The 21,979-nt window shown below is 35.3% G+C and overlaps 1 protein-coding gene across 3 annotated transcripts in view; it reads left to right on the top strand.

Annotated features, from left to right (window-relative positions):
* Window positions 1–21,979, top strand: part of PAN3 (poly(A) specific ribonuclease subunit PAN3) — a 79,330-nt gene that overhangs the window by 18,996 nt on the left and 38,355 nt on the right. For 2 of the 3 annotated variants that reach the window (XM_036404079.1, XM_036404078.2), the window contains exons 3-6: window positions 3,095–3,161; window positions 5,176–5,246; window positions 7,324–7,386; window positions 15,693–15,854. In XM_036404079.1, the coding sequence (XP_036259972.1) occupies window positions 3,095–3,161; window positions 5,176–5,246; window positions 7,324–7,386; window positions 15,693–15,854 (363 nt within the window). The remainder of the gene's footprint in view (window positions 1–3,094; window positions 3,162–5,175; window positions 5,247–7,323; window positions 7,387–15,692; window positions 15,855–21,979) is intronic. The other variant, XM_036404080.2, reaches the window with a different exon arrangement.

Genomic DNA, 21,979 nt, shown 5'->3' with positions numbered 1-21,979 from the left:
GCTAAAACAGAAACAACTTTTAAATTCCTTTAAAGGGAGAAGGGCAGGACATATGCCAGCCATCCTAGTTGAATTTTGAGTACTGTTTAAAGAACCTCAGCAAATCATAGCAATAGGCAGGCAGAGAAAAGAAGTTTGTGGAACTGAGTGTTTTACTTGGTTATCAGCAAGTTGTCTTTCTATATTAACTTCCATATGATAAAAGCTCTGATGTAGTAAAACAGTCTGAAGTTCTCATATGTATATGCTTATATTCTCTGTCAGGCTTAATATTTAATTTTCTTCCTTGTTAATGGTTGCTTTTGCCTTTCTGGAGCTTTCATCCCTTGGCTTGAGGTGCTTACAATCTTCTTGAAATTGAGTTTGCATGAAAAATAGTTCAATGTCATTAGAAGAGGTTGATAAGTGTTACTTAAAATCAAAGCTGCCTTCAGGAAAACACAACAAACAGCACTTGTGTGTTCTTCTAATTCTTTTTTTTTCTTTCAAGACCTTTTTGGTAAAAATGACATACAGGAGTAGCCTTCAGACTAAATGCATTTGGGTGGTGGCAGAAATCTTAATATTAAAACAGATTAAAAAGCCTTTACTGATTACGTGCAGGTCTTCTATGAATAATGTTAAGGTAAGAAGCTTGTGCTTGTGTAGTAAAAGTGAGCAAAATGAAAAATTCATGAATGTGATGGAGGTTTCTAACTATTCAAGGTGCAGGTTACAAGCAGTTGTTAAGGCAAGGGCTGCCCAAGCTTTGGTTTTTCAGAAACTTTGTGTGTAAGATATGTTTGCACCTTGAATGGGAACTGACTTCGTAAAAGCACAGCTGATGCTCACAGGTTTGGGTTGCACTACGCTTTCAGAATCCAGAACAATATGCTCTGTTGCAGTCTGCCTTGTGTGCACTGTATGTTCTCAGTGATTGTGTCAGCACAGGTTTTCATCATCGCAGGCTCCTGTTCCCATTGAAAGTCCGTTGGCTGAATATTTAACTCCTGTACCTGAGGATGGTGAATATTGATGGAATAAAAGTACTTTGTTCCATGTTTAACCTATGCGTTTAACCAGCTTTGATATCAGCACAGTTCTCAATGTCATATTTATTCTTGTTTCAAGAAATCATAACCTTTTGCAATAAAATTATTATTAAATGTGGTATTATAAGTGGACATTAATACTATTTTTATCTTCACCTGCACAAATCTTGTGCAAATCTGAAAGGTTCCCTTTAGGAAATTTCTTCTTAAACCCCTTTGTTTTATGAGGATCAGTGTGGATGTCTCAAATGCCAAGAAAACCCATGCATAATAGGGATGCTTTTAAAATATTTGTGACAAACTATTCAACTTCTATCCATTGCTTAGGAAGGGAATATGATGTATGATTACTTGAGCTACTATAATATTTTGGTGTATGTTTATTCTTATTTTGATGATTATGAGCAATTGGATGAGTGTCCTTGAATTTGAGCGAAGTTTGTCAATTTAGTGTGCGTCTCTCAAAGCAGTACCTTGTTCTGTAAAAAATAAGTCGACGTTGTTTCGCTAGACCCATGCCTTTTGTGTATAGAATTGTTTATCACTTAAGCAGTTAGTGATATATGCATTGTGTCAGGTCAGTATGTTTAGGAGAAAGAGACAGGTGACATCAAAATACAGAAAGAGCACATAGCAAACAGCTTGCTTGAAGTCTTGAAAAAGTTGCAGGTTTATGTGCTATTTATGTGTTGTAAGCATTCCACATAAAAGCTACTTTACACCATCTATTCTTTTAGATACAGGTTTTAAAAGCAGCAGCTCCTGGAGATGTTTTCGGTGCTCTGAAAACTGCAAGTGATGGGAGTCTTGAATTGCAGTAGGTTTACAGTTCTACCATAATGGATAGCACTCCTGCTTCTATTGGTTGTCCTCTGTTCTTACCAAAATTACTCCAGAATGTTGATCTTTGTGGTCAACAATTAGATGAAATGGCACTGAAGTATAACATAGTAAGCTTCCTGCCCTTTGCCACCAACATTGAGACTTGCTATGGAGAAATATAACTGTAAAGAGCAGCTCCAGTGACCAGTTCTGAGTCAGTCTGTGTCTAGACTACTAAATGAAACATGCCTGGAAACTTTCCTTGATGCTCAGGGCCAGCTGGCACAAAAGGGCCTGTTTGTGCTGGTGTGTGCTCACCCACTAAAGCAGAGTCTGCATGCAAACCATCAATTTGAAGGCTTCTCAAACCTTTCACTGCTGAATAGTGCCTGGAAATTGGCTGGGAGACTCTGGGTTGATGTGGGCCAAAAGCATGCCAGGGAGTATTTTAACAAATTAGTGGTTGTCTCTCTCAGTGATCAAGAACACTTCCTGACCTTGCCTTCCTTTTCTTCTCACACTTTTTCTTCCTGTTGGGGAGCTGGTGAAAGAAAGGTGAAAGAATAAGCAGGAGTAAGAAGACACTTTAAAACTTCTCAATGAAAGAAGCAGTAGCTCTTAGAGCAGCACTGCTTCACTTTAGTCCAGTTTGTTGCTGGCTGATATCTCTAAAGGAATGCAGGAGAATCAAGTGGAACCTAGGAGGAGTGTTAAAACGGTTTCAGGTGTCCTGCTGACTTGGAGGAATCGGATGTTTTGCTGAATGATCTCAAAAGGTTCTTTTATTTTAAAAAAAGAGTCTGTCAAATATTTAAGTATTTTTCACTGGAGAAGTTTCATGTCATGGTGATAGTATTTTAAAGGGAGTAGTTGTTTCAGGAGTGCAGTGTGAAGGACTGTTTTAAGGAGATAAGTAATTGTCTTATCTAATGTTTTCACAACATGCAGGAAGAGAACCATAGGCTTGGTTGACCCTCCTCATTTAGAAGAAATTAATGAAGATAGTGTTTCATTTGAATATACAGTAACTTTTGGTTTGCATTTCTGTTGTGCAAAATCCTTTATTTTACTAAACATTTTTGTCAATTACAAGTCTGTTTGCTTAGTGTATTTACTAAATGGGGAATGAGCACAAGTTTCATAGGCTATCCTTAAAACTTTCTAAAGGTCATCCCCATTGCCCTCACTTAATCTGTTAAGGCTTCATTTTACATGTATGCTTTCATATTTTGTTTTTACAGAGGATGACAAATAGCAGCAGCTCCCCTAGCCTTCTCAATGACAGTGCCAAGCAGTATGCAGGCCATGGTAAGTATGTTTCAAGTAATACATATAAAAGTATGTTGGCAAATTTGAGAGATTCACAAAACTGAGGCTTAAGGGAGTGCTACTTGTTCTCGGATTTTGAGATACAGCAAAACTTTATTTTTTAACGATGGTGTAATGAACTCATAAATTTTTAGCTTTCTCTTTGCTGTAGGGGAAAAACTTAGTCATTATCAGTCTTGTCACTTCAAGTGAAGTGTTAGTTTGGATATCCACTGTAAAACACTGATAGCTTAAGCATTTATGTTGCTTCACCATAGTATCCCTTTTTATGATGCTTCTTGGGTAAGTCACTGTGTGGGATTAGTGTACAGGTGTTTTCTGTTAAATTTAGGGTGTGTGGATTTTGTGAAATGTCACATAACTGCTGATTTTTAATAGCTATTCAGTTTTGTCTTGCAGGTAGTACTTTGCCTCTTATAATTTTTTTCCTTGCTATAGGAACATGTTTTATATACATGGTTTTTAGCTGAAGAGAATGTCTTGATAGTGGAGGCCTATGTACTCGCTAAATTATTGTGGAGGCTGTATTGAGCTTTGTAATGTGCTCTTCAGAATCACTACAGATTATTTCAGCTGTAGCTGCTAAATTAGGTTCTTTAAAGAAGAGGGTACTGCTCCCTTATGGCAAGGACATAGATTTAAAATAAATTTCTGCTTTGAAAATTGCTGTGTAAATTATGCTAGAACTCCATTTGCATGTCTGACCCCTGCAGCTAGTGTACTTACTAGGATTATAATTTAGGCATGGTAGTAACTACTATAAAATGAACTTTCTTGAAAGACAAAATTGGCAGGGTATTTTCTAGTTTTTTCTTCCTAGTTTATTTCCAGTAGGCTTTGAGGTTGACTCTGCTTCTTTTGTCCCACTGAACAATTAGCTATTCAAGGCAGTGGAGGTCTCCAGTTCTAAATGCAGTCAGAGTTTGACTGTGACAGGCCAAATAGTAATGGTGATGCATGTCAAAGAGAGAAACCACACCAACTTTTAGAAACCATTTTAAATTTTGTCATATCTCAGATCGTTCTCCCTCCCTCTCCCTGGCTCTGCCAAGCAGTGCTTCATTTGTAGAATTGCCCTTTAGGGAATACTTACTGTTGAACAAATGCAAGATAAATTCTCTGTTAAGAATTTAATGTTGAAGAAAGTGTTTCATCAAAACACCAATGTTTACAGCTGGCAGTCATCTGCCAATTTGACAGTTTTAGCCACGTAGTTTGGAGTTTTAAGTTGCATCTGTGAATGTTATACAGTTTGTGATATTTCAACTCGGAAGAGATGGATAGGAACAAAGAAAAAGCAATAAAAAGTTAATGGAATGTGGGCTTCTGCTATCCTTGATTCTGATTTAAATTTGATGTTCAGAACAGTGACAGGACAAGCAATAGTCACATCATTATTTATAAGACCTGTTAAACAGAAGACTGCTAATTTCAGGTAACTGGAGATCATAGAATCATAGGATCTTTTATGCTGGAAAAGACTTTTTAAGATCCAGTCCAGATCCAGCGCTGTTATCCCAGCGCTGCCAAGTGCACTGCTAAAGCTTTCCCTCAGTACTACATTTACACAATGCCCCTAGGGATGGTGACTCATGCACTTGCCCTGGGCAACCTCTTCCAATGCTTGTCAGGCCTTTAGGAGGATCTCCCAGTGAATTGGAAACGTTACAGTGTATCATCTACAGGGTTAAAAATGACATGCAAATGTAAGGAGCACTTAGAACAGGTTTTCTGATCAGATGAAGGCTGTGAAATGTTAGGTGGCCTTTAAATAGTGTCAACAGCAATTAAACATACTGAATTCTCTTAATGAGCACCATTTCAATTAAGCAGTTGCACAGAATCTAATAAATGCTGGGAGTTTTAGCAGTGTGATTGCTAAACTTAGCTTTGTCAAAAGGTTTTTTTCCCTACAGAAATAAGTTAAAAAATATAAAATTTCTTTTAGTAGTGCATATATATGTAACACCTTGGTTTTACATTGGTTTTATAGATCCACTAACTTCACCAAATTCATCCTTGTTTAATGACTTTGCTGCCCTCAGCGTATCTCAAAGGAGGAAGGTAGGCAACAACTAAATCATAAGTAGCCTATTTATGTATGAGTTGACAGGGAAGAAGATCTGGAATAACTTGAAATACTGCATGAAATAAGGATCATTCTTCTGATGTTACTAGATTTATTTTAATGTGTTGCTGCTGATATAAATAAGATCTTACTACTTCATTTTTGCTACATCAGATCAGACTGGTGCTGCTGATAAGAAATACTCCAGGCACTTGTAAACTGAAGTTTATAGAATATGAAACTTAGTATGTAGCCCATTGAATTTGAAAACAAATTATTTTTATTCTAGTGAGGGACATGTGATCTGCAAGCCTTTATGGGAGCAAGTTCAGAATATGTTAAGAATCAATTCTCCCATTTATTTGTACATAATGTGATAATAATTAACAGTTCGAAATGCATTTAGGTTAAAAGCCACTGTTATCATTGGGAAGCGAGGGTTTGGGTTTTTTTTCCATCCCTCTAATTTGTATTGAGAAATATTTCTTTTGCTGAGGGCTAGGCAGCATCTTCAAACATCTTGGACCTGCAGCTGTGCAAGTTGTGGTGTTTTCCAGCTATACACGCAGAGGCTGAAATAAGAGACAAAAATTTGATTATGTGAGAGTTTTGTCTCATTTTCATGAACTGTCGCTTACCAAAACCAGACATTATCTTATCCCAACCAATTATTAAGTTTTATTTTCACTGATGACTTTCATGTTCTCTACTTACTAGCCACATTATCCTCAGCTTTTATGTAGTAAATAATGAAAGCAAGCTACATCAGTATGTTCTGTATTACTCCTGCAGGTGAAGATTGAGCTTAAAGATAGTTGCTATAGTTGGTCCATCACACTATTTTTTAAATATAAATGGTGTTGTTGAACATTAATTTTCTAATATTATGATGTCTCCAAACTACATTGAATATCTGCATTGCTCTTTTCCTTAATGCCAGTACAGTGTGCTGAAAGTTGGATGTAAAAAACCAAAAATGTGTTGCTTATCCACTTGCCAAGGCTGGTAAAAATGAAAAATAATTGTACATTCCTCCTTAACACAGGCATTGAGAGCCAATATATACACATGTGTATGTATATACCTGGGTGTAAATTTTTGCTTAGGTATGAACCACATGCACCAAAGAAAACAAGCGGAAACGGAAGTATTGCAAGAATGACCACTGTCTCTAAAAATACTTTGAAGTTAAGCAGTACAAAGTGAAAACAAACCAATGAATGTTTGCTTGTAAAGCACAAATACCTCAAAACTCAAATAGTATTTTGCAGTGCTTTCTGACTTAATGCATTCTTTCCTCAAGAAAAAGAAGCAAATTAAGGCACTGGCTGCTAAAATAGTATTAAGAGTAAGTTTTAGCGGTGAAATTTATTAACTTGGTTTTTTTTTAGTTAGCATTTCAGCTATAACTGGCATTAATTGAAAGAGGTTTGTATTTTTCTTTGCATATTAATTTATTTTTGTTATGACTGCTATTTTGTAACGTATTCTTGTATTAAAGGTTGTTAAGTACTAATAATGGGGAAGTTTTGATAAAATACTACTTGAGCTGTGTAAATCTAGGCATCCAGGCTCCCTCTATAGTCAGCACAGGGAGATGAGTAGTTTAAAGAAACATTCAGCTTTCTCTGAGAAAAAGTCTTTGGAAATGACTGGATGTTGGTGATTGCTTTAAGTGGACAAAAATTTATGGCTAAAGTTATGAGAAATTAATAAGTTTTGTGACAGACTTTTGCTGCCAGTCAATACATTGCAAGTAGTTACGATGTAGTTTTTATATATTTTTAGTATTTTTATTACAATATTCAAATTGTCTGAAGTGATTTCCTTAAAAGCACTAAACACGTGAGAGCCAGGTATTTAAAACCTTGTGTGATTCCCCTCTACCCCATTAACTGGAGTTTGTTTAGAGCTCGAACAGTGGGGTTTATTAGGCCAGTGCTTGGTGCCTGCTGTATAAAGGGAGCCTTGGTGACTAGTTCAAATGTATGTGTTTACAACATCTACTGTTTGAAAAAGTCTCCATTATCTTACTAAGAGCCCAAGTCTAAGGTTTTGTTTGTTCTGAACTAGCTGGCAAAACCAGCATTTCCTTCGTTTATCACTGACTTGGAGGACAGATATAATACAGTCTTGGTAAGTGAATAAAGAACAATTGCTTTCCTTTAAAAATATCACAATTCTGATTTGTAATATTTTGAAGTATTAAGTTATTTGGAACTATGTAAAAACTGCACGCTTGTGTTGCGTAAAACTGAATAGTTTCTGTAAAAGCATGTACTATGTAGTTCTGTTAAGCAAGTTTATTGTCTCTGGATATTGCTGATCAAGTTATACTGGCAGCCCTTTAATAATGGGCAAGCATATGGAGAAATATTCAAGATCAATAAAATACTAAACATAAGTTGATGATTGTAATTCTGAATATCCTTACTTTTTAATTAGGCAGTATTTTTGAAGCTAGTTAATATGACTGAGCTGTTTAATTTGCTTTTGATTATTTGATGTTTAGAGCCATTCTACTTTCTGTTCAAAAAGTAAACATAGTCCTTGAATTTTTATGAACATTCTCGAGATAATTATCTCTGTTTAGAAATTATTAAACTGCATTTCAATTTTAGATTTCAGGAAAGCTAAGATTACTGTTTAAAGACATTTTTATAGGATACTTAAAATGAAATCAAAGGAGCTAAGTATTTCAGTAGATGGAGCCTTGGTGGAGGTTCTGTCAACTGTAAAACCTTCTGGATTTACTGTCTGGTTGTTGTAACTCCACATGCAGTAAGACAAGCAACCCTAAAGTGAATTTCCTATAAGAGATTTTTAGGTAAGTATTAATCTACAATGCACAAATAGGATTTGTGAAGCATGGAACAAAAACTAGAGTTAGTAATAGACTAACACCCTTTCCCAAGAATAATGATGTCATGCTTATTTCATTTTTTTTCTTCAAATTCATGTTATTCTTGTTAAAAATAGGGTGGCATTCTGAACTTGAATTTCCTTGATGTTTTTCCCGAGTTGACTTTAGCCATTATCTAGAAAAGTGCTTCTCTCTAAACCTGAAATTATCTGTTTGAAAAGTTCTTGCTTTCATTTTGGTGCTTCTGGTAAACAGTTAATAAAAACTTATGTGACATGACTGATCAGAATCTGCTGTCAAGGACATGACAGGTTAATGCACTAAGACAAAAATATATTGTGAAACTTTTGTTTAGAGTTGTTCTGAGACTGTTGCCACCAATCCAGGCTAAAAGGTTCCTGTACTTGTCACTGGTCAGCCTTACAGGATAGTGAAAAGCACTTACTTTACATTTTAATTTGTTTTTTCATACCTTCAATCCTCATGAAAACTGAACTCTTAAGAAAAGTTTCTAACACTGGCTTATTTCCATTTCATTTTTTTACTTGTTCAGTCATACCTAGATGAGGTCCATTAAGGTGAGAATAACTTCAGTTCACAGGCTGCAAGGGGTGAACTAATTGCTGTACTGAACAACTCTATAAACACAATTTAATGCTGCTTTTTGTGGATTTTCAAGAAATTTTTTTCTTGAATGCCTTCCATTGGTTTTAGGTGAGTAAAGGCAAGGACAAAACCTCTAGATTAGAAAGGAAAGTATAAGAGAGATTATCTGAATTGAAGTCCACCCCAAACAGGGTGCAGCTGTTGAGTGCCATCTGTGGAGATTTACAGCAAGGGAGACTGGGCAGCAGACTTAATTTACTTTGATCAGCAGAGATAAATGTGCATAGAAAATTATTTGAAGCAAAGATGACCTGTAAGCCTAGTCTGCATAAATGCAAGCCTTTTAATGAGTATGAGAAGAGTTTTACTTCTCAAGTTAAAATAAAACAATAAAGATAACTTCAGGTCCTGTAGATATTAAATTCTTAAGACTTAAGCAGTTGCTATTTTATTTTTGTGTCCTGCGTCCCATCTAGTTTTGTTACCTGTTGGGAACCTGTATTTCTCTCCAGCTTCCTGTTTCCAGCTCTATCTTGACACCTCTGATACCTGATCATTATCTAGTTCAGTGGTGTGATTGAAAAGCTCTATGTGCCATGTCTGGTCTCGCTGAATTTACTTTTAATGAAAATGTGTCGAGAGAGTTTTCATCTTTCAGAGCCTCCTGCATACAATGTCAGAAGCACGAATCATGTTCTGATGAGTTGAGGGGTAATGATCAAGCATCATGTCACTGTGTTCTGAGACAGAATTATGGCTGCACAGACTCTGTAATGTACCTGGGCTAAATTTATATTTCAAACCTAAATTTTTCCTTCTAGGATTTATACACCTGTACTACAATAATAAAACATTATAGTTGGTGCTAAAAAAAGTTGTTGCAGCAATGCAGAAGGACTGTGCTTTATGGGAAGACTAATGAATGTTTGTAGGTAGTACTGTGGTCTGAAACATTTTCCAAGGATATAATATAATGTAATCTGCTTTACATTTTTTCTTGGAATAGTTAGTTATTGGAATTGTTCCTTGGTTGTATGTTCTTGCTATCTTAGTTATTACTATTTGAATAAATATGTATTTTTCACTTTTAAGTGTGTCATGGAAGAATATATTACTTGCTTTTATTTTTGTCTGTGAATTAGTGATCATTATGATATATAAGTCAAATTATAGAAGCATTTCCCTTTAAAAATATGTAACACTTTTACATTTTGCTGCCTCATCCTTTTGTGTATTTAAAGTCAAATAACTTCAAATGTAACTGATAAGCTGGATGCATTTGTTTACATTTACAAGCTTTGTTTGATTCTTGCTATGACAAGGTGTATGTAGTCTTCAAGAGTGATTTGCAGTAAAATAATAAAAAAAAATTAAACTTGTGCACACATTAGTTGAAGGCACTATACAAGTATTTAAAATTGCTAGAAATTTTGAGATATTTTAGAAATAGCTAGGCATTTTGAGAAATCATGCCTGTTAAAGACCAGATTAAAAGCTGCATCAGTCTTTAACTCTCTTACTCTCTGTGCACTTTTTGTAAGTAACACAAAAATTTCTGTCCTATTAAAAGGAACCTTTAAACATTAAGAAAATCTGTGTTTTGCCCATAATGTTTAGTAGTTTTTTAAAGTACATCTTGGGGTGGTGGTACTCTGACAAGTCTTCACTATAGTTAGAACTATCTGCTTTAATGGTGGTAGGAAAAAGTCTGCTTTTCCACCAGTTTACATCAATTGAACAGAGGATATGAATTTCTTAGTAAAGAAGTTTGTCAATATAATTAAATCCATGCCAGGATTTAAAGTTGTGGTAATTGATACCTCATCCCAGCATAACTATGCTGCAAAATTGATGAGAAAACATTTGACTTAATTATGTCAGTTATGCTGCTTCTGAACTCTTCAAGATTTTCATGCCTTCAGCATATCTACTCATGAAATAAAAGTTTTTAGTATGTTAGCCTGAAAAGTTTCCCTTGGCTATGGTTTAAAATGCCTGATATAGTGCCTGATCTATTGCATCTCTAAAATTTGTTTAAACCAAGATTTTTTTTTTTTTTGCAATGATCAGATGCATTGCTCTAGAGTAAGACACATTTCCATGCCAAATGTCACACTTAAGTTTTCTGGGGGTAGAAGAATACATCTTGTTTCTCTCTGTCTTCTACTTTTCAACTAGTGAAATTCTGACCTCAGCCAAACCCAGGTTTTCATGAGCAATCTCAATGGAAGGGTGTCTAGTCTGTTGAATGCATGTAATATCAATGTATAGTATTCTAAACTCCAAACTTGTAAGCATTACAAATGTTAGCATAGTCATCTTTTTTTCATAAGGGAAAAAACCCTCCACCCAACAACAAATACCAGCCCACCACACAATTATTTTTAAGCTGTTGACCAAGCCCCTATTCTATTTTTTTTTTGGATATCAAAAATTAAAAAATTGGTTCTGGCCTTCAGAAGCTGAAATACAAAAAACTACAAGTGTGGTCTGCCTGTCTACCAGTTTCCGCTGGTTGTAATAAAAAAGGAAGAGTAGAGGGTATTTTGGTTAGCAATTAACCCAATCCATGTGAAGGGGTATTGCAGCTTTATTGGCTACAAAACTTAAACAGCTTAACTTCACTTAAAAGACAGTTTTTCTTTTTCATATTAAAAGTCTGTTAGGATATTCCTGTTGACCGTAACTCATGTTCAGGTGTAGCACTTAACTGGGTTCGGTAATACACAGTAACAGAGTTGTATTCAAAATTAAGGTACTGCTTAGCTGATTGTGCCTGTAAAGGAGCTCAATGACATATTGAAATGCATATCTATGGTTTGGTGTTTCAAGTACTGGCTTATTCCAGCTTAATCAATTGTTGAGTAAAAGTAGCAATAAAGACACCAAGAACTTGTATTTTGGTTTTAGTTTTAAAGGCATGATAAAACAGAAATTGCTCCTTTTTTAGTAGATTAGCAGCCTAGCTGAGTGTTTAACCTCTTTTTCTAATGGTCTCTTTGCCATTAATTTAAAAAAAAAGATTAAACCTTTCAAAAGAGAGCATTGAAATTTAAAATTGTCTCACATAATTTTAGTAGTCCAGTAAGTTATACAAGAAAAGTGTGAGTTTGTGTAGCTTTTTAAAATTTCTGTCTGAGAATGTAGTATTTTTTTTTTTGTATGTGTAGATACAGTCAACTCACTGTACAACAGATGAGTCCTAGCTAATGCTACTGTGATACCTTTTAGCTATAGTAATTTAGGGTAATGCTGCTTCATCTAACCTGTGATGGAGAAGGCTTAAGATGGCTTCTATTTGGTTTGATAGTAGAAGCACATAAGCAGCATTACCATAGCTCAGACTCTTCACAATACTTTGAAACACAATAGCCTGCTCACGTGTTTGTATGCTAGACTTAATTGGGTAGGTTTTGGTACTAGAAAGGGCTTGTAAATCTAAAATTCAAAAGTTGCTAGAGGTAAATGCATTTTAAGGAACAGAAATGTAATTTAGGAGCTGAGTGATCCTAAAAAAAATAAGTGGCAGTTCTTCAGTACAAGAAAACTTTGCAGTTGTGTAGCTTGATGTGTCAGCTTATCTAACTTAAATACTGCATAAAAATCTTTATAGTTTGAATGTTTGTAGATATTTTCTTGCTTAAATTTATTCCTCTAGGATAGCCATGGAACATCTTACACTAGAGGTCAGTTTAATCCTGAATTAGAAAAGGGAAATGTGATATTGCCCACTGTCCTTGAAAAAGGAGGAACTAGGGACACTGTTACAGCAAAGAGTAGGAAGAAAATAGAGTTGCTGAACACATTCCCAAGGTTCTTGTTGAATGAATGAGAGCCAAGTAATTAAGCTGACTTGAGGAATCCTTTCTAGCATGGGCTAGTGAAGTTAATCATCATTAGTAGTGTTCTCGTGTGAAGATACTACTTAGGAGGGACTTGTTTCTGGAGTGTCTCTCTTTTGGTTCAAGTGTAATGTTTTTCAGACTTTAGGGGTTTATCTTTCCTAATAAATGTGCCAACCAGTAGGCTCCTATCATTAATTGCTGGCAGCAGCTTGGTTCTGCAGGGCAAGGGATATAATTATTAGCTATGGTTGAAAATGCTTGCCCTTCTCACCGTGGGGAAAACTAAGCTGTTGCTAGCAATTAAAGGTAGTTAGCTGTTCCCTGCCTCATGTAAACATTTGCAGCCAATAATTACTACACCTGAACACTTTTTTTACCTCATAGACTGTAGGGAACGCAAAAAACCAATTGTTTTTGTAAACATCCAAGAGAAACTGTCCCCAAGCAGAAAAGTTTGGTTAATTAGTCCAGATTGTCATTTGTCATGCCCTCTGTGTTTTAGGTAGATATATTTACATACTTACATATATATATATATATATATATTTATATATATATATATATGTGTGTGTGTGTGTTCAGAATGATCAGTGGTTGATGAATTCTGGCTCATTTTAAGGTGAACTGTTTGTGTTGCTTTATTTCCTGCTCTATGTAGAGGTCAGGGATATAGGAAGGTTGATACACTTACTGAAACTTCTCGATCTATTTGCTTTCCCTTCTGTTGAATCTCTCCTCTTGGCAGATACTGTTTTCTGATTACCTTTAAATTCTGATTGCATTTCTAAATCAGATCCAAGTATGCTCATTGAGAACAATGACTTTGGTCTTATTTAGAATGACTTGGTGCAAATAGACTAAAATTTATTTCCAAATGTTAATATTGTCTATTCCATCTTCTAATGTCTGTCTAAATAATATCTTGATCTAGCTAATCCCCTAATGTTTTATGATAAGTAATGAAAGGAAAAAGTGTTTCTTTAGACTCATCTAGTGCTTAATTTCATTTTTTATTACAAGTAAGTAAAGAACTACTACTACTACTACTACTGAAACATGAATTCATATTGTCTATATATGACTTTCATAAAGTCTAGAATACAGTTTCATCCTGTTGTCTGGAATCTGAATCCTGTTGTGACCAAAATAGCCTTCTTCCAGATTTGCTTATTTTCTCTTTTGTTTTGGTTCTCCTTTTCAAAATATTTGTAGACAACCAGTTACTATGGAAGATTAGAAGAACCTTTTGTGAATGGAAGTATGTTTGGGCACTGGCTTGTAGTCCAATAGTCTGAGGCAGACTGTACCCCTGCACTTGGTAAAGCATGGAGGGAGAGAGAGGAAAGCTTCCAGGGAAAATGTTACTCTTCATTATATTGTTTCCAATAGTTGGCCTAAGAAAAATACATACTGTATTCAAACCCTGCCCTAAAGTCCAATCTTGCTTGAATGTCCAGCATCTCAGCTCTAATGACTCTGCAGGTTAGAATTTTAGTAGTCTTTCTGATTTACTGAGATAAGTTGCCCAATAGTTGAGTGTTTCTCCAAATGAACAACCTGTATTTAGATTTACCATGATCAGGTGTGTGTTTGAAGTGCAGGAGGACTTCTGCTACCCATCACAGATTTCTAATTGGTATGCTAAAATTCATTCTTGTTTATTGTTACTAAAGTTTGGTTAACTCTCCATAGAGTTTATTGCCTTTGTAGTTCACAGTCCATGTTGGTATCCTTGGGTGTTTTTTGCGTTTTGTTTGTGGATTTTGTGGGTTTTTTGGAGGGGTTGGTTTGTTTGGGTTTTTTGGGCAAACGATGAGGTACTGTTAACTCTAATGAGTTTTAATTCTTTCCAAAGCTTTCAGCCTAAAAGGTTCTGGGGAAGTAGAGGAGAGAATCTGTTCAGGTTTTGGTTTTGCAGCCATTTTATGGTAGTTTTGTCCTGTGTTTTATAAATTGTTTCTGTGTGAGTGGGAAATGTTCTCCAGTTAGATTCTTGCCTTTTTTCCTGAGGTGTAATTTGTAAACTGTGTATGAAGGTACATGTTGCTAAGATTTCTAAGGTGCTAGGTGAAGTAGATACCTGAATAAAGGTAAGTTAAGCTTTGATTACTTAGAGTGATCTATATTGAGATGATAGTTGCACTGTCACATAAAAATGCCGAGGCAAAACCCCACAGCAAAAGAAAACCAGCCAACCTCTGCAATTTGATCCAATTGTTGATATAATTGGTGTAAAAGGCCCTGGTCTAAATATGCATAGATGCTAAAATCTTTCTTTTGATGATATTTACTATTTAGGTAGATACACATAGGTTTGAAAGCACAGAGAAATCTTGAAAACTTCTGTACATTATCTGTTTGAAAGTATTTAACAGATTTTCTTTTTTACAGTGTGCCTTTTGAATTTAATGTTCTTATCATTCTTTATAAATAGTTCCATTTGTAGAGATCATTGCCAATGTAGTAGAAATGTCACTGTTAATGAGGTGCAAGTAATTCCTGCATGTTAACTTCCTCAAATGTTTTATTTTCTCAATTTTATGACAGTTCCCAATGCATTTGTCATAGTAATTCTTGTCTGTTTTCACTTAAGACAGTAGCTGAAGTTATTTTTTTTAAGTACTAACCCAAGCAGAAATGTTTTTCTCACTGTTCTGCTGCAATTGGATTCTCAGTTTTACCTGATTTTTAAAAGCAAATTTTCAGGAGATGAGTCATGGCAAATTTAAATTTAAAATTTGTTTAGTAGAAATTTCAAAGGAGGTGTTCATTATTATGATGTGATTGAAGGTATTTATTTTGAAAACATGGATTTTTTAAAAACAATTTCTCATTTGGACAGAATTTCCAAATTTATGTGCATATTTCAGTGGCTGACTTGTAATGGATGGCTTTGCTTACAAATAATTAGTAGTCTCTGAAGTTTATTTTCTTTTGAATTTTTTAAAGCATTATTTATTGTAACCAAATAGTCAGGATTGAAAGGAAACAGTCTCAGTTAAATTTTACTTGCAAATTGTTTCCTATTCCACCAATCCAAAATCATATCACAGTGCAATACCTATTTTAGTGTAGCTTTAGATGAGGGTTGTTAGGAGTGGCCTGGTTTCTCTCCTTCTTTTTCATAGCCCAGGAAGTATCGACTGGGAGTGCTGGATGAGAGGATAGTTCCGGTGGGATCAAAAGCAAGAAAATCAAAGAACCCTATTGGCTGTCTGGCTGACAGGTGTAAAACAGGAGTACCCATCAATATGGTTTGGTGGAACAGAGTCACAGAAAACAATTTACAGGTAAAATTATTTTTTACTAGTAATTTTTTCAGTATTTTGGATGTTTATTTTCAATTCTGGAAAATGTTAGAAAGAGTTACTCCAAGTATGAGTTAAGATCAAATATTTATTTTACATAATAGACACAATGGTCCTCTAAGAGTGATTTGGAGATACTTAATTAGCTTCACCCATTGCTGAGCTATGTACTTTACTTGATTTTGGTATAATCTGAGGAGAAGGAGCAAAAGTAATCATTTAATGTATTCTAAAAGCAAACAACCACAGCCTTTAATTCTTAGCTGAGGAAGATTTTTACTGGTAAAATTAGTGATTGTTGTTAAAATGATTGACACAATGCAAATAGATGCCCTCAGTACAGAATTTGAAGACATTGCCATCATGAAGTATGAATTGCCATCAGGAAGTATAAATTCTTAATTTTTGTGTTTGGATAGTTTATATTTCTCAACTTGTTTTGAGAAGTGTATGCTACTCTTACCATTATTTAACTTTATGCCTGAATCTTCTTCAGCTCTGTAATTATTAATCCACTCTGTACAGGTGGATTTGAATATCTCTCTACCGAAGTAGTAGTAATCCTTGGGATGAAAATGAGGATAATTCTAGCCTAGGATGAATCTGCTTCATGTCCCTTAAAGTGGAATTTAGATGGAAATTACTACAGTGGTGGGAGCTGTACCACTGCTGCTAAAACTGTTTTCACTTGTGTAGTGCTTTTTATTCCTCAGAGATTGCTATTTTAGTCTTCCTATGACGGTGATGTTATTTTTAGTGCTTCCTAAGTGAATGAAGTGGGTAAATTGATAACAGACTTGTAATTAAAACTTGTGGCACTTTAGGATTTTCTTTCAGTTCACTGAATTTCTGCCATATAAGGGCCAACATGACGCTTGTACGAGCTCCTTTCCACACTGATACTAGTTTTGTGTTATTTGATGTTTGGACACATCTCTGTGTTACTGAAATGAGCAGTCATGGGCAGCGTGATGTAGGCAGCATGATGCTATGTGGGTTAGGGACATTTGGACCTGTCTTGGCCCTTTTGCTGCTGGGGAAGCAACATAGTCACTGAGGGAGAAAAGATGAAGCTTTAAGGAAACATTGGTAGAAGGACCAGGTAAGCTTGAAGGACAGTGGTGAGACCCTGTGCAGCAGTACTGTTGTGAAGGGAAAGAAGATTGACAAACTCAATTTATTGTGTGTATCTTAGAGTGAATGTAAGTTGTAATTAAAGACAGTTGTTTTGAGAAGAGAGAAGCAGAAAATTGGTTTTTAGTTTTCAGGTGGACATTAATGGGCAAAAAAGTCCTGTTTTCACTCCTGTCCTCTGTTGTTTTCTTGCTGTACAGTGATGCAACAAGCTTTGTTGTCAATCTACTCCATTTAGATTAGACACAAAAGGACTTAATGCTTTTGGAGGCTGGAGAGGCAGGAGCCTGAAACTTGAAGCTTCTTGCCAGGAGCAGTTGTCTTCTCAGTGCCTGTGCACTCTGAAGTATTGTTCAAAGTGTGGCACAGGGGAGGAAGCTCAAGGTCCCCATGCTTTCTAAGGTTGGCAGTGTTTGGGACTGGCTGCAGAGCACATAGCTTTTGAAGGGTACAGTTCCAGTCTCCTTTATTGCACCAGAATCCTGGCTACATAATGGATTTAAAGTATGTGTGGCTGAAGATTTTGTATTACATGATACAGTTGTGTTTCTTCCCATGGAGACGTGGGCTTTAACAAAGCATGTATAAGCACATGTGATGGAAATATGAACAGAAGGATGTGCCAGCCATAATAAATAGAATTGGAGGAGAAACAGGAGGGATTGAAGAGCAACTGTGGAGTCTGGCAAGACTGAAGAAGGAAAGGTGTTAAAACTTGCATTGTAAAAGAATTTAACTGTTACTCCTGCATGGCTATGAATTTATAATCCCAATCTGTTTTGTTTAAATATGGTGTTACACTTAAATGATTGAAAGTGAAGTCTGCAGAGTGAATTGTACTCTGCATTAAAAAAAGAAGAAAAAACCCAAATCAAAGTTTTATAGTGATATATCCTACCTTTTATTAGGAAATGTCCTGAGCTACTATACTACGACATGATATATATTATAATAGCAAATGTAATCCTCCTTAGAATAGTAGGAATTGATACATTTTAGCTATACATATTAGTTCTTATTCACCATCAAAACCTGATTTTTTGTTTCTTGAGCAAAAATTAATAAAAGAAAATGAAGTTTTTCAAGCATGTTGCATTAGGAGCAGACCTCTAAAATTTTACATGTTTTTACAGTACTTTGAAGGATTTCTGTTAAAGAAACATGAAAATATTCCAAATATAATTTTAAAGTTTACTTTTTAGTGAGATCTACTTGCCAGTTGTAACAAGACTTTGCTAATAGTTTTGTCTGAGCCTGTGGCCTGGTTTATAAACCAATAAATCTTTAGCCAAGTAATTTTACCCAGTTTTAATTAAATTGACTCTTAATTCTTCTGTGAGAGCAGTAGAGTAACATAAATAATAATGTTGGCAAATTGAAATTTATTAGAGCCTATTGTTGGAGCGGTGTGATGACTTGTCACAGTAATTATAATAATGTAGCATGTTACACAAATTCAATGGTGGGATAGAAAGATTTGCTTTGAAGTCCTTGGCAACCTCCCATGTCTTCTGCGTTGCTCTGACATCACAAAATGCATATTTTCCTGAAGTCATGGCTCACAAGGAATCTTTGGAGGAACTGCAACAATTCTGTAATGCTCTGTAAAGTGGATCTCCTCATATAGAGCCTCTGCCCATTAAAAAAACAACAAAGAAACCCCAAAACCCAACAACAGCAACAAAATAAGATGTTAAACTCAAGAAAGACTTCGGCATGTTTCTGTATTCCTAAGAGATACTATGAAAACTCTGCCAAAAATAGACTGGTAAAGGAGTGCCCTGCTTTGTAGCATGGTTGTGGGTTAGTGGTGGTTTTCTGTAACCATTACACGATTATGTAATTTGGGATGTCAGAACAGATCAGCATAAATTTGGAAGTGAAGGAGAACATAAAAAGAGAACAAAGAAACTTGCATGCAGTTTCTAGCATGGTAAGTACATTAGCACATCCTTCTGAAATCAAATGAGATTGGCCTACTTTTTGAGTTAGGTAGCTGGCTTTGGGCTTTGGTTGAATGAGGAACCAGAACCAAGCCTCTGAAGCTGATGTGGTGTCTCTGCTGCTGCTGTACAGCTGTGTTGAGAGATGCTGAATGAGAAATGAGAGAGAGATAGAAGAGTGGTTTCCAGTATTCCTGTGGGATCCTTGCATGACTTTCCAAATGCTTCATAACTTGTGCATCCCTGTATTCAGCTCACTTCTGTACTTAAAGGCACTTTGAGGATTCATTTATTAATTAGTACAGCACTGGGGCCTTACAAGTTTATTACCGAGGAGCGTAAAGACAAATCACGTGTATCAAAATTTATAGTTGATGAAACAGTAATTTTGATTTTATTTCTGGATTACAGAAATCTGTTGTGTGCAACTCCTTAACATACAGTAATGCCACATGCTGCTGTGTTGTCCTTCCTGTGGTGGTCTTCAGCTTAGATCCTTGGCTTGCTCTTTGCTTTCGTCTGTACATTCTTTTAAGGACCCTTTAATTGTTCTGGAGTGGGTTTTTTTTGGTGATACTCTCGTAGAATATTTTTTTCCTCCCCTCCGTGCTACGTTTTAATTTTATTTCCTTTTAATACCTGTAAAAGCATAAAAGTCACCAGACAAATTCTGAGCTGACTGTTGACACAAATGAGTAGTTTAATAGTCCTGGCCTCCTTTTGTACTTTTTTGGTCCCATCCTTAGTAATTGCATCGTGGCCAAAACCGGCCTTTATTTGGACTGTATTTTATAAAGTTTTTTCATTGTGATGTACAGAAGTGTAGGAATTGTATTTGTAAGTGGAGCTGGATGGACTCAGTATTTTTTGGTCTGTCTTTGGAAGTTTCTTTGCAAGGCTGACTGAAAAGAGGCATGGGCATAAAGAATCTCAGAGGGGGGTATTTAGATGAAGTTTCTTCATGGAATCATTCTGAGAATGCATAATAAAGAAATTCAGGTAGTAATTAGGGAAGTTGCTTTACTGCTTTAGCTTGTGGCATCTTTACTAATATATTGGAAGGAGGTGGGTGACATTTCAGTTGGCAAGTTTGAGAGGAAAAGGTAATAATGGCAATTTTAGCAAAGGTATCAGTTAGAAGTCATCTTAGGTGGTTTGCTAGAAATACATAATGTAGCTGACACAGCTGTACTTCTCTTTTATGCTGTTAACTGAAGACATGTTGATTAGCATTTTGAAATTTTGTGTGTCCCTTTTTATGGGGCATGTGCATTTGAAACTGAAAGTAGACTTATTTAATACAGTGCAGACAGTGGGCTTTTTTATTGTTTTGGGTTTAGAAGTACATTTGCTACTTTTTAACATCACAGTATTGCATAATCATTACATGATTCTTGCATGTCTATTCTTCTGAATTACTCTTGAAAATTAATAACAGTTTTCAATACCCATTTTCTCTACATATTTTACCAATCCTGATTTATTCTGACTTAAAATTTTAAGCCTCATCTAGCATGAATAAGTTACTTTATTCTGAGATGAATAATGAATTAATAATTAAATGGCATTTGTTTAAAAGCTGTATACAAAATTTAAACATAATACAGAATGAAGAAAATGTTTTCACTAAGAAGATCTCTAGATTATTTTCATTCTTATAAAAGTTTAAATTTTTTTGTCATCTTGGGAAGTCTTTCAAACTGTCATCTTACAGTTTTTCCATTTGAGTCTGGTAGGACTTTAATGGGAAAACTGTAAGAATACTCAGTTGGATTCTAAAGCATGGTTACCATTTAAACAGATTTTCAAGCTTGCCATTGATCCAAATGTAAAGCTAAACTGGAGTTTATACTTTGTATTATGAGTTGACAGAATGAAAGTAGGATGTTTTGAAGGCCAAGAATATAATACTTTGAATCATTGGCCACTAAGAAGGTGGCTTTCTCATTTTGGCATATTTGCATGATCATTGCTGTAAAATGGTTATCTACAAAGATTCAAAACTAATTAAGATATTAAATATTAAAAAGCTAATAGTAATATTACATTCCCTCACTTAGTTTGGTCACTTGATCTGGCCTCATTATCTTAATTATTTTCACGCAAGAAAACTGTTTTCAGAAAAATTAATATTTTACTTCAGATAAAATGTTTTCCAAAGCATAGAAGAACTTTTTTAAGAACTGCAGCTTCACATAGATGTAATGAATTTAAATGTGGATTGGGGCTTAAGCTTCAAATTGTCTGACAGTATTTGCTAGTTTTGACCACCAATCACTAGAATTTGCTGTATTACTTTGTTTATTGTGGTTACTGACTGTGGAACTTGTATTTTTCTGTATTTAGAAAACAACTTGAAGATGGAAGGGTCTTAAAATTGTAACCAAAAGTTAAATCACTTTTTTTACCAGTGGGAAAAGTCTTGGATTGCAGCTTCATGTTGCATCTCAGCATCACAGAGAAGTAAAACAAGCTTTCATAGTATAGGGTCTGTCTTCATGAATCAGAGCTGTCTACTCATACACAACATCTTCATCAAAGTTATGTAAAAACAACTTCATCTTACTCAGCTTTGATGCTCATCCTGAATTGTGATATCAAATAATGGAATGAAACTGAATTGACCCATTGCAGTTTGTAATTCTACAGCATAAACCAGATCAGCCCTAGCAGATTGCTGGGTTTGACTCTTTCACTTGGATAAATTAAAACACCTCCCAGTTAAAGTGGAGCTCTTTCTTAAAGTGAAGCTGCATTTAAAAATTTTGATGGGGGTTATAGGTAACTTTTAGTAGGTAAGTACCTTTTTGCAAGTAAGTAACATTTTAGTAAGTAAGTGACTTTTAGACAGGAAAACTGGTCTATGAAAATTGCAGAATGTGATTAGAAATAAAATGCATCTCTGTGCCGTAGAAGTTTGAATCAGTAGGTGAAAATTATAAGATGGGATTTTGGGAACTCTCTCAGTTGCTCTAGGAAAGTCTGAGTTACCTTCCAGAAGGTATCTTTTTCTCTGCTTGCATGCTTCTA

Source organism: Molothrus ater, chromosome 2 (assembly GCF_012460135.2).
Source record: "Molothrus ater isolate BHLD 08-10-18 breed brown headed cowbird chromosome 2, BPBGC_Mater_1.1, whole genome shotgun sequence".
Classification (NCBI taxonomy): Eukaryota; Metazoa; Chordata; class Aves; order Passeriformes; family Icteridae; genus Molothrus; species Molothrus ater.
The sequence above is the reverse complement of the archived record's forward strand: the minus strand, read 5'-3'. Positions and strand labels throughout refer to the sequence as shown.